Source organism: Sturnira hondurensis, unplaced genomic scaffold (assembly GCF_014824575.4).
Source record: "Sturnira hondurensis isolate 20B ecotype Veracruz unplaced genomic scaffold, ASM1482457v3 Scaffold0014384, whole genome shotgun sequence".
NCBI lineage: Eukaryota > Metazoa > Chordata > Mammalia > Chiroptera > Phyllostomidae > Sturnira > Sturnira hondurensis.
Genome location: NW_028087015.1, coordinates 35,046,384 through 35,058,534, shown reverse-complemented (window position 1 = coordinate 35,058,534; position 12,151 = coordinate 35,046,384). Strand labels below are relative to the sequence as shown.

Genomic DNA, 12,151 nt, shown 5'->3' with positions numbered 1-12,151 from the left:
CGTGACACGAGTGTGTTTGTTCTTAAGCATCTTTTCCCCCCGCTGTGCACTGTCTTGTAAGTGCCGAGCACTAACGGATTGTGCCACCGGAGCCCCAGGGTCTTTTTCTCATATGGGCTGACAGTGCCTGTTGCCTCAGATTGCCACTGCCCGTCACCCCGCTGACATGCACGGAGATGGTGTCAGTAATTATGAGTAATTACCTTGATTTATGTGCATCTCACTAGTTAACATTTTAAATCTACTGAGCTTTGCCGTAATAAACTTCCAAGATAATCGTGTATTAAAACGGAACTTTGGTTAGCCCTAAAAACACAACTCATAGGCTGTGAGCTACATTAATTCAGAACTTGGTACTTGGATGTTAGGTAATAGTTTACTCTTTTGGAGGTTCTATCCCAGCAGACATTTATTTATTTGTTTTCAAACAGTGTATCGATGAATGGCTTTTCAAAACAAGTTTTTAATAGCATTTCTCTCTCCCCCCCAAGTTGTATTTGATTAAAATGGGAAGGAATTAAAAGAAGCATATTGTATCATGCAGTAGTTCAGTTATAACGAACATCATTATATTTTTGAATTTCTAAAAAATGGTTTTGCCCTGTACACCGTACAGCACATGTCCTCAGGGCTCCCATCCTCCTTCTTTGGGTCAACCCTCACAGCTGACTTCTGCTGTTTGCGGCAGCTGCCATGGGACTGATGTACCTGCTAGGAGCAGGAGTGGGTTTTTTAATGCCCCTACTTCTGGTGGCGTGTGTTCATCATTGTCACGAATCTTAGGGATTAAGTCGCAGCGTTTGCTTTCTAAGGCTGTTGTATTTACCTCTCTTCTCTCCCTTTCACTTGTTTGCTTTAGGTCCTTTGTTCGAAGACAGTCCTCCGTGCTGCCCAAGATTCCATTTCATGCCACGTTTTGTAAGATTTCTTCCAGGTAAATCTTCTGGCTTGTCAGTGGCCCGTTGAGATAGTGCGTCTGGCAATCAGCCTGCCCTTCCCCTTTCAATCTTTAGGGATGCCTTTCCTACCACAGACACCGGTGAGTCTCCCCTTCTCTGGTCTAGCACGTAACGATGTAGAATTATGCGCTCTGATCACACCCCTGCGCAGTCTTTGGTAGCCCTGAAGTACATGAGCAACGGGAGAACTGATTGATAAGTTTTGAAATTCCACTTGATAAAATTTCTTGCAAGTGTTAAAATTAATATGGAAAAATGCATGTAGCTTCAAAATGCATAGTTAATTGGAAAACAATGAGTACAAAATTTTATGTACAATATGACTGTATGCTAAAAATTACTGCAGTCATTCTTGTATTGAGGTAGTGGTATTGGACTCGTTTTTACCTATTTTTTGACATTTTTATTAATTTTACAGTGATAAAACAAGGATTTATTTTCTCACTACATGAAAAAAATAGAAGTAACCATACGACATGTTTTAAGTGATACTTTAACTGTTTCTAAATGTTTCTCAAGAGTGTAACTGTGAGATATGGCATTATATTTAGTGCTTCTAAAATAGTTGGGTTTATAATGAAATCTTGGGTGTTGTTTCATTTGCAAAGTCTTCGCCGTGCCGAATGCATTCACCCCTAGGCTCCCGTTCTGATTCCTCATTCACCGCTGTTGCTGCTGGGGCCTTTCTGTACTTCCAGCCTCCCATGCCCTCAGTTGCTTTTACGTGAATCTTCCCTTTTCTCCCTGCATAGTCGCCTTTCTTTGCTTTCTTGCTTCTGTTCCGTGTTCTGATTTATGTCTCTCAGCTCTGGGGGGCTTGGCGCCGTCTGCTAACCGCCATCCTACGTGGAAATGTCAGTTCAACCGCTTGCCTTTTCTCCCATATGCGGGCCACTTAGAGATGCCGGTGCAAAAATTTGGCTGCTGTGATAAAACTGTGATCTATAATTTTGGCTGTTGAGCTTTAAGCTCATCTCTGTGTATCAGCAGTTTTAGAAATTCCGCTGAACGCTCATGCTCCCCTCCTCATGCTCCCCTCCTCATGCTTGCTGCCCCTTCCCCGCCTGGAGCAGGAAGCCCACCTCCCCCAGGCCTTAGAACTCACCTTAGAGCCTGTCAGACTCGGGTCCACTCACGGCCGGCTTTGCTGGGGTACCCCAGCCCTGCTGCCCCCACCCCCACCCTGCTGCTGCTGCTGGTGTCAAAGCCGGCCTCCAAAAGACCACATCCAGGGACACGCTTCAGATTTAGCCTAACGTGGTACCGGGCCCTTGCCCTGGTCTGCAGCTGAGCTCTCCTTACTTTCCTGCCGAAGGAAGCTCTGCTCCCTCCTAAGGAAGCACCTAGCTCTGATGCGTCCCTTTGGGGCTTTTCTTGACTATTCAGTCTGGCTTCGATTTTCCTCAGGATTTTGCCCTTCCTTCAGTCCAGTCACTCAGTCATAAAGACTTATTTTTGCTTTAGAATAGTGTTACTCGCATTTTTATCATTATGGTTAATGTTTGTTTTGTTTGGCAGATGTATTCAAAAGCTCTTCCCCTTTATGCATCTGATTTTATTTTACCGAGAAGCCCTTTTTTCTTTTCAAGTGAAGACATTCAATAATGGAGCTGTAGCAGTGAACTTACTATAAAGTGGCGACATCAGAATGAGTTTCTTGAAAAGCCTTCTCTTCTTTCAGTATCTATCTGCCTCTAGGAATTTTATGAGCAAGTGAATCTGTAAGAGAAAGTAGACAGTTTTAGAATCAGCATAAAGAAAAATCTTATGTCAGATACTTTGTGGGATTTTTACTCTTACAAAATGTTTTTCATACTGTATAGGAGTAACACGTTGTCATTTAAAAAAAGGTCTGTTGATTTATTTTCAAACACGATATACTTTGAAAATATACATACTAAAGAGACCTTGACGATTTCAGTGTGGATACCCGGTTGACCAGGCACCATTTATGCAAATGACCATGTTTTCTTCACGGAGTTGAAGTGATACCTCTGCTCTTACCTGGGTTGACTTGGTGTGTGTGTACATGTGTATGTGACAAACTGTGCAAAGGTGTGCAAAGAGTGAGCACCCTTGGTGCATGTGTACACGTGTATGTGACAAACTGTGCAAAGGTGTGCAAAGAGTGAGCACCCTTGGTGCGTGTGCACACGTGTATGTGACAAACTGTGCAAAGGTGTGCAAAGAGTGAGCACCCTTGGTGCGTGTGTACACGTGTATGTGACAAACTGTGCAAAGGTGTGCAAAGAGTGAGCACCCTTGGTGCGTGTGTACACGTGTATGTGACAAACTGTGCAAAGGTGTGTAGAGTAAAGAGTGAGCACCCTTTCTCGGAGTGTGAAAGTGAGTAGGTGCTCTAAGAGGTTTGTTTTGTATTTGTTGTAACCGGTATAGGAGGAATTAGTGCTGTTGTCTATCAGTGGGCTAATTAGTACTCAGTATGTTATGTCACTTGTATTTGTAGGGAGGTATCCCCTGTATAAATACATTGCCTCGTTCTTTAAAGCCTAGACAGAATTCCACAGTATGAATAGACATTGATTTTTGATGATTCATCTTGTGAAGAATATTTTGGAGATCTCTGTTTTCCCCCCATTATAAAAATACTTCCGGAATAGTCCTGTGCATCTATTCTTCAGCATTCATGTCACTGTTTCTCTAAGGTGGAGTCCTAGACATGAAAGTATTCTTTACAACAATATGCACATTTTAAATTTGGAAAGATACTGGCCAAGTTTCCTCTAAAAGGACATACTTTGTAGTTGTGGCCAACATTTTTAACAGTACACACCTTCTGTACATCTGCCGGCGCTGAGTATTACTCCTCTTCTGTTGTTCCGTCCAATAGGCAGAAGGAAGTTCGCTGTTAGCGCTGGCGTCTCACGCGCACTCCCGGGAGAGTGCGCGGCTGGCGTGTGTTTCAGGGATTCATTCACGGTTCTCCATTCTCACGTGCTTTTCGTTGGTACCCGTTTATTATCTCTGGTGAAAGTCTGTCAGGCATCATACTTTTTGTAGTTCTCAGGTTAATTTGTTTTCAAGATAGCTATCTCAGTTGCTTTATACAGATTTATTCTAAATTAAGCTTATGGTTTAACCTAAGTATTATTCAGTGAAGGTCAGTTTGCTAGAAGTGAAACCATAAAACAACCAGTGTATTGAGATTTTTAAGAATTTTTTCAGTTTTTTTCCTATCCCTGCACCTCACATTGGTAGTCAGACAGTTGACATGGACTCTCCTGGAGCCCATTTAAAGTTTATTTTGGCTGTAGCTGGGGCTGGGGCGCGGTATAGTTCAAGTTGGGAAGGCTGTGTTAACGGGAGAGCCTGTCATGTTTGTGCCATCGCGGTAGTAGGCAGGGCTCTGGAATCCTGAGTCGGTTTTGCAGGTCAGTTGTTGGAAGTGGCCCCATTCTGAAGAAGTAGTTCTTAGTGTGGCTGACGGGGCAGGAGGGTGGGAGAGTATCTCAGAATTCCCAGGGAAAACAAGTTAAAAAAACCATTAATTGTGATGGCATCTTAATATGACTATATTTAGAAAGTTTAGGAAATACCTGTTGTTACTACAGATTTTCAAACGTGAAGATTATGTAACGGCATCTTACTCAGAGTACACAGGAGGCATAGTAATGCAGTTACTCCGTTATTCTCAGTGGAGAGAAAGAGGAAGGCATGTTTGTATTTCTTAAAATTGAGTGGTAGACTGCCGAGAAATACTTGTGTAATCAGCCATATTCTTAACGCAAATTCCCTAACAAATTGCCCTCCCCACAAATAACCTTATAAATAATCCAGCAATATAAATGGAGAGAATTGGGTCTCTAAGAAACAGTTTGTAAAGTGTGTCAGTTCGTTAATGACTGTCCAGATTCATTGCCTGCAACACAAACTCCAGTTCTTCCCGAATAATGAGCCGTTGTCATGGGTCTGGCCCCAATGCTGGCACAGCTCCTGCTAACCTGAGCTTACCCGCTTGGATTTCTCATTTATATCATGTCCTATTTATCTCAGCCAACGAGATCAAAATTACTTCTTAGCCCGCGGTGACATAGTTCCATAAATCCCCAACATAAACATGTAGCAAAGCAGACAAACCAAAAGAGCCAATTCATTAACATTAGTAAATTCATGGCCGTCTGTGAGTGAGTGGCTCTGTTATTTATCTGCTTCGGAAAGTCATTCCACAAATATTTATGAGTGTCTTCTCACTGGGCCGGGTGTGCGGATGGGCCCTTGCAGAGTTCTGGCAGGACTCTGGTCTTGTCTGTTTTTCCTTGTATTTACATAAGGATTGCACCCCATTATTGAACCAGAGGCAGTGGCTCAGTCCCCCTCCTTAGGTTGTCTGCCCTGAGTTTCTACTTTTTCACAGTGCTAAATATCTACCTTTTTAGATTTTAGGTGCTATTTTAAATATTTAGCAGATTTCAACACAGATTTACACTTTCTCCTTCAGTATTACCAACTTTGCACCTGCTGTGTGTGCAAACTCACCCCAGTTTCTGGGCTGCTGCAGAACCCCTCCCTCACTGGCAGCTTTGTGCCCGGGCTCCGTGGAAGCGTTCCTACAGGCATTGTTGGCCTTCTGGCTTTCTCTTGCGAGTATTCTCCTGAATTGGGCAGTTCCCTGGGTTTGTAGACTTAAGTGTGTTCTTCTTCTGGCAACTCTTTTGGTTTTTTTAGTCTTTTTGCTTTAAATTCAGTGCCCCTACTGTACTTCACTTTTATTTGAAGTTTCGTGAAGTCCACCGCCATCTGAAACTGCTTGTGGCGAGAATCTAGTGCTGTTTTTTGTGTACTTGGACTTGCATCTGTTTGCTCTGTCCACTGTGCATCCGCCAACCTCTCCAAGTAAAACTTGAAAATTTTTTTCTGATTCTTATAGGAAAACAACCCTCTGCTCCTTCTTTTGGTACCCTGGACTCCTGCTGGTACCCTTATTGGTCCAAAGTACTCTTTAGGAATCTTACCAAATACGAGATCATGAGCCACATTCTATTTTACTCTTTCTTTCCTTGGTGGTTCCTAGTCTCAAGGCTCCGTATGTCTCCCTTATCCTTGCTGTTCTGACCGCGTACACATGCAGTGCAGGTTGACGTGTTCCAGTGGCGATCTCCTCCTCGGGCACCAGGGACTTGCTGCGCCACAGCAAGTAGAGGAGGGTCTGGTGCGTGGCAGTGGGGTTCTCTCGTTCACCTGCTCACCTTAGGGCCCCTGGAAGCAAAGGTTACTGTGGGCCCACACTGACAGTAGGCATTATGACAAACAGGCACTAGGGTTTGCTGGGCCCCTTTGCAAAGAGGGGGACCTCACTGAGGAAGACATGTCACACAGAGGCATATTGAAATATCTTGAGACAAACTCTGATATATAAATAGGTCGTTAATCATGGAAGTTTGTTAATCAAAGTGATTCCTGGGTCTAAGGCAGATGTTTTGTAATGAGGCATAAAAAATGTCACTGCTATGAGCAATAATCCGAGTCAGTAGATAGAACAGGTCCTCATGTGAGTTGATTGTATTTTGTGTTTTAGTGACTCCTTGGTTAAGAGAACTCTGCAGAATGTTTTCTGCAAAGATCCCTCTAGGAATTGTGATTAGTCGTTATTATTACTCTGTGTGCATCATGAGGGCCTAGACCTGTGGCTTTTTGTGTGTTTTTTCCTCACGACTGTGAATTGGCCCACAGGTAATGGTCCATAGTGTTGGAAACACGCTCCCACCTGAGAATGGCATCCAGAGCTCTTGCTGTGCTCTGTAGAGCTTTGCACGAACAGACCGTCTGTGCTCTGTAGAGCTTTGCACGAACAGACCGTCTTGCTGCCTCTCACACTCTCCTCGTTTCACTCCATCCACACTGGCCTCTTTGCACTTCCTGGAACACGTGAGCCTCTCTCTACCCGTGGACCTGCACTGTGAACCCAGCCAGTTTTCTCCCAGATTGCTGCATGGTGGGCTTCTCTGCTGCTTTCAGTCTCTGCTCACATGGCTCCTCGTCACAGACACCTTCCTGGACCACCCATTGACATATGGTTGCAGGCCCTGGCCCAGTTTGGTCTCCTTCACGGTCCTCTTTGTGACGTGATCTGTTATGTAGTTGTGTGTTCTCTCTTTCTCTCCCCTGCAGAATAAGGGTCTGTGCTTGTTCAGATTGCCACTGTGTTCCTGGCTTCCAGGAGAGTGCCTGCTACGTAGTAGGGGCTCAGTAAATATTTGCTGAATGAATAAATAAGTATTCAGAGTATTGAATGAATGCACGCCTACATATACGGTAGCTCTGTAGCAGCAATGCCATCTAGATTCAGGGTAGCATCCAAGATTAAAAAAAAAAACACGAATCAAAAAGAAATCTTGGTCTTTACTCTCTTCTTTCTCCCACATGTAGGCCTTCCCAAGTTCTTAGCCCATAGCAACTTGGATTAAAGTCTTTCATCCTTTTCCATTTTCTGGTACTCCAAATTTCTTGCCCATCACTAACCCCTCCAGCGCAAATGGGGCACTCTCATTTGTGCCCACCCAGCCCCACCATCTTGGTTCCCTCATTTCTTGTGAAGCGTTTGTCCCTATACTGCTGTTCCTAAGCATATGTCACGGCCAGGAGAGGATGTTGCCCTTTAAACCCTCAGGGCTGTTGTCTCTTCTCCGGGTGGGCCTAAGCAAAGAAAGGGGGTGTGAAGTGGCTGCATGTATTGGTCCAAAGAGGAGGCAGAGGGCTGTGCACCCGAAGTTAATGCCCGCATTAAATGACTCTTTGGTTTAGTCAAGTACCAGATTAATCGGCTTTTTCCACGGTGCTGTAATTATGTCCTTTGTTGTTTCTGTCTTCCGTACTTCGTGGTATGTGCTCTGGGAGCCTCAGAATACTCGGTATTTTCCCATGTACTAACTCCATAATCATCTTCATGGTATTAGCACAGACTTTCCACTTCTATTCATCATGGCAGGTGCAGCACATTATCCCCCAAAATTTAGACCGTAACACAGTAATCGCTTATTGAAAACACCCATAAATATCCCCAAAGCTTAGAATTTCCTTAAGACAGTAACATCTCTTCTAAAGAGCTTTCATCTGTTACCCCAGAAAGAATGATGAAATATTTAAGTTTTGTATTTTACAAACTGTGGTTCTTTAAGCTGGTGGTTTTAAATTTATTTAGATAGTCACCTTTCTTATATTCATACCTCACAAGTGGAGCCTTTCGTCATTTATCATGTTGCTCTTACCGTTTCAGTAAACGAGATGGTTTACGAGCACTGTTCCTCAGTGAAACAAACGGCTTGCGGGTTGTTCGGCACCTGGCTGAACGATGTACATTCTACATCACCCCCACGGAAATGCTCTCTTTCCCCCGTCGTCGTGTTTTTCCGTCCTCGGCGGATCGGCCGTTCCCTGGGCAGCCTGACTTTTCGGCCTCTCTCTCCCCACCCCGCCAGATGGAGGGAAGGAAGTGCTGTCCATGCACCAGATCCTGCTGTACTTGCTGCGCTGCAGCAAGGCCCTGGTGCCCGAGGAGGAGATCGCCAACATGCTGCAGTGGGAGGAGCTGGAGTGGCAGAAGTACGCGGAGGAGTGCAAAGGCATGATCGTCACCAGCCCCGGCACGGTATGGCCGCCGCTCACACCCTCGGAGGCGGAGCCCTCGTTCCAGACTCGGGTGTTTCAGAAAAGCAGTAGCAACTTTTCGAAGGTTACATACTCATGGCTTATCCTTGAGTGATTTTTAAGTATTTAGTAAATACGGAAAATATTGCCATGTAGGTGTATTTGGTAGTAAGTCCGTCTTAATAAACTTCGTCTGCTTGTGATGCAGAGCTTTGAAGTTTTTAGGAATGTCCAAGTCTGGTTTTTCTCTAGGTATAAAAGTAATACATCTTCACTGTAGAAAATTAGGAAAGCCGAAGAACAGCCCAAAGAAGGCAATAAAAATGATCCACAATTCCATTCTGCAAAGATGATACTATTCAGCTGTGTGGTCTCTTTAGGGTCGATATATTTCAAGTTGTTTTGGCATCACACTATTAAGACTTATTATATTAAATATTAAATATTTAGACTTTTTCCTTCTCAGCCTTGTCTAGAAACCACCACAAATACCATTTTCCCATAGTCTTAAATTTCTTTAGGAGTGTAGTGAAAAAAAGGGAAAAGGCCCTGAGTTGTAAGACTAACTCCTTATTGTTGGGTGCCCAGGTTGCTCCCAGGCCTTTGCTGTAACAAATACGGCATTGCATTTGTGTGTGTGTGTGTGTGTGTGTGTGCTTGTATCTTTGAATATTTGTTCTTCTGATGCCTTCGGAAGAAGTCCTGTAAGTGAAATTAGTAGTGTGAATATATCCACTTTTATGATTTCTGGTACACGTAGCAGGTACCTTCCAGAAGGGCTGTGACGCTCACTCCCTGACTCCCAGGGGAACATGGACGTGCCCATTGTTCGTATTGGCTGTACTGTTTTAACAAAAACAACTTTCTCAGTTTGATGAGGAAAAATATTATTTAGTTTAGTTTTGTATTTGGTTTGGCTTCTAGCAAAAATCGACATTTAAAATGTTTATTGGCCTTTTATGCTTTCTTTTGATAATGGTCTATTAATATCCTTTGTCTAATTTTCTTACGTGGTATTTGTCCTTTTGTTTTTTTTAATCCATCTGTTTGTCGATCTTTTGCCATAATTATCACATATATTTCCCATTTCTTTTTACTTATTATTTTGTTTTAAAATTAGATTTAATGTTGTTTAAATAAAGATATAAAAATTGAGAGAGAATTAAAAGATAACTAGTTTTATCTTATAAAGAAAATGCTGTTTCATAATTAAAATTATTGTTCTCAAAATATGTTAGTTTCATAAAATAGTTATATATTGGCATCTTACCAGAATGAGGTTTTCCAGAAATGGAGAATTAAAATGTTTCCATGTAAAGAAACAGAGTAATCGATTTACACAAAGCTGTTGTTTTAAAAAGGCTGCCAAATTGTTTAATAGCCATGATTCATAAAAATAAAAACCCTGGACCAACTTTTTGTAGCATGACGATAACATCTGCACCAGCAGAATGTTGCTGTTTGCAAATCCGGCATTCTGGCTCGTGCTGGTTATTTTAAACAAATCTCGAAAATGAAAGTGTTTAATAAAAATGTTTTTTAAAAAATATTTTATTTATTTATTTTTAGAGGGGAAGGGAAGGAAAGAGGGAGAGAAATATCAATGTATGGTTGCCTCTCATGAGTCCCCTGCTGGGAAATGGCCTGCAACCCAGGCATGTGCCCTGTTTTAATAAAAATGTTTTTAAACATAAAACTTAGTTAAAGTTAAAAAGTCCTAGTTTTTAATGTTGTATTTTAAGCCACAGAAGTCATTGTTCAAGTAGCTTTAAAAGAAATACACGAGTCATATCACTGTGAGATCATGGCTGTGCATTTAATTTTTCTTCTTTAGACAGTCGCATACATTTACATTTCTCCTGTCAGGTGTGTAGCTGGGTCAGCAGATGGGTCGAGGTGATGGTAGACATTATCTCTTCATCTTGGTAGGTCCGCTTCACGTGTCCCGTGATTTACAGTGGACACTTTGGGGACACTCTCACCCTGGAGCTTCCTTTCATGGCGTGGTTAAAGTTTCCTGAGATTCTAGAATCAGTTGGAGAGCTTTTAAAAATGTAACAATGCCATGATTAGCCCCACCCTATATAGTCCAGGGAGGCCTAAGGATCTGTAGTTAAAAAGGAAAAAAATCCCCCGGTGCTTCTCATTCATTCATTGGTTGTTATTGAGCCAATGGCATAGAGGACATTTACTCCACGACCTTGATCATCATTCAGCTCGTCGCTGAGGGGCAGCTCTGTGAGCTGGTGCTAGTGAGGTGTGTAGGTTGTGACTCTTATCCAGGTGTGGTCTCACAGCATGTCCATGCAGAAGGGGTCTGTGATGAATCTGTGGGCCAGTCCGTAAAAAAGCCCGCCAGGAAAGCCCATAGTGAGGTCTCTAAGGAATCGAGAAATTGCATGTTATTGGCATGGTTAAGTGTACATGCATGGCATGGTGTGTGGCCAGTTTGAAGATGCTGAGGAAACCAGGTTAGTCAGGATGGGAAGTTTGTGTTGGAAAGTAATTGGAAATAAATTAAGAAAGGTAAATTTGGATGTCAGGCTTTGGGACATGTCAAAGTTCATTCTTACCTACAAATATGTTTAAAGGAGGAAAGTATCCTGAAAACCTGGTAGCATTCAAACATCTTTCATTATTCTGAGAGTAAGGCAGAGTATGCATGGCGCCAACTCTCTCCTCTTCAGTACTTGCTTTGGAAGGTCACCCAACGGCAAGAATATCGGGGAATTTATTAAATTTTCAAGCCCTTATGGTTACATTAAGTACTTGATTGATACAGAACTGAAAAGAATCTCCCTCTCTTGGCACTTTGTGTCTGCCAGAGAAACTGTGGTCGTTAGTAAGAAGGATTTTTATTCTTCTGCAAGGATGGAATGATAGATATTGTAGGGTGTGGCCAAATTCTAGAACTTACTTCGTTCCCCTCCTCCACCTGTGTAAATTTAGAGATGCTATAGATATTTCAAATCACCATTTCCTCGATATCATAGCATGGTGTAAAGTCATGGAAACGTGAATAATTCACTAGCATTTTTCAGTTGTGTGTTTCCTCTTTTAAAAAAGGAACCTCGCTGCTTTGATGCACAGGCTACTGCAGGCAACTCTCAGACCTGGAGAGCGAGCTGTCACCGCACAAGGCATTCGTACAGTTTTGTATCAGGCTGTCTGTGACCGAGGTCTTCTCTTTGTTAATTTTGAGACCAGAGGTCAACTTTCGAAGAGGCTAGTGAATAGGCTAGTTATTTATTTTGATTAAATAACATTTAAATATCCTTTAAAAACTTAAATGTAAATTGTCTTTAAACTACTCTGGATGAGTTGACACCGACCCGTTCATTTTTGTCACCTACTTGAATTTGTCAGGTGGTAACTGGGGTGCAGTTGTGGATCATGTAACCAGCTGGTCCCAGCTGCTGGGGGCTTTCCCACTTTTGATATTGCAACTCCTCTGTCCCGGGGAGTCCAGGCCACCAACCAGACTCCAGTTATTGGTCATTGCTGTGCGACAGAATGAAGCTTATTGGCCTCCATGAGGATCAGATCTGTCCTCTTTGGTCTAAAGCAGCTGAGTGAGCCAAAGGTCC

General features: G+C 42.8%; 1 protein-coding gene across 5 annotated transcripts in view; it reads left to right on the top strand.

Moving 5' to 3' along the window:
* Positions 1–12,151, top strand: part of DROSHA (drosha ribonuclease III) — a 108,051-nt gene that overhangs the window by 40,356 nt on the left and 55,544 nt on the right. For all 5 annotated transcript variants that reach the window (XM_037063112.1, XM_037063113.1, XM_037063114.1 and 2 more), the window contains 2 exons: positions 860–934; positions 8,396–8,565. In XM_037063112.1, coding sequence (XP_036919007.1) covers positions 860–934; positions 8,396–8,565 — 245 coding nt within the window. The remainder of the gene's footprint in view (positions 1–859; positions 935–8,395; positions 8,566–12,151) is intronic.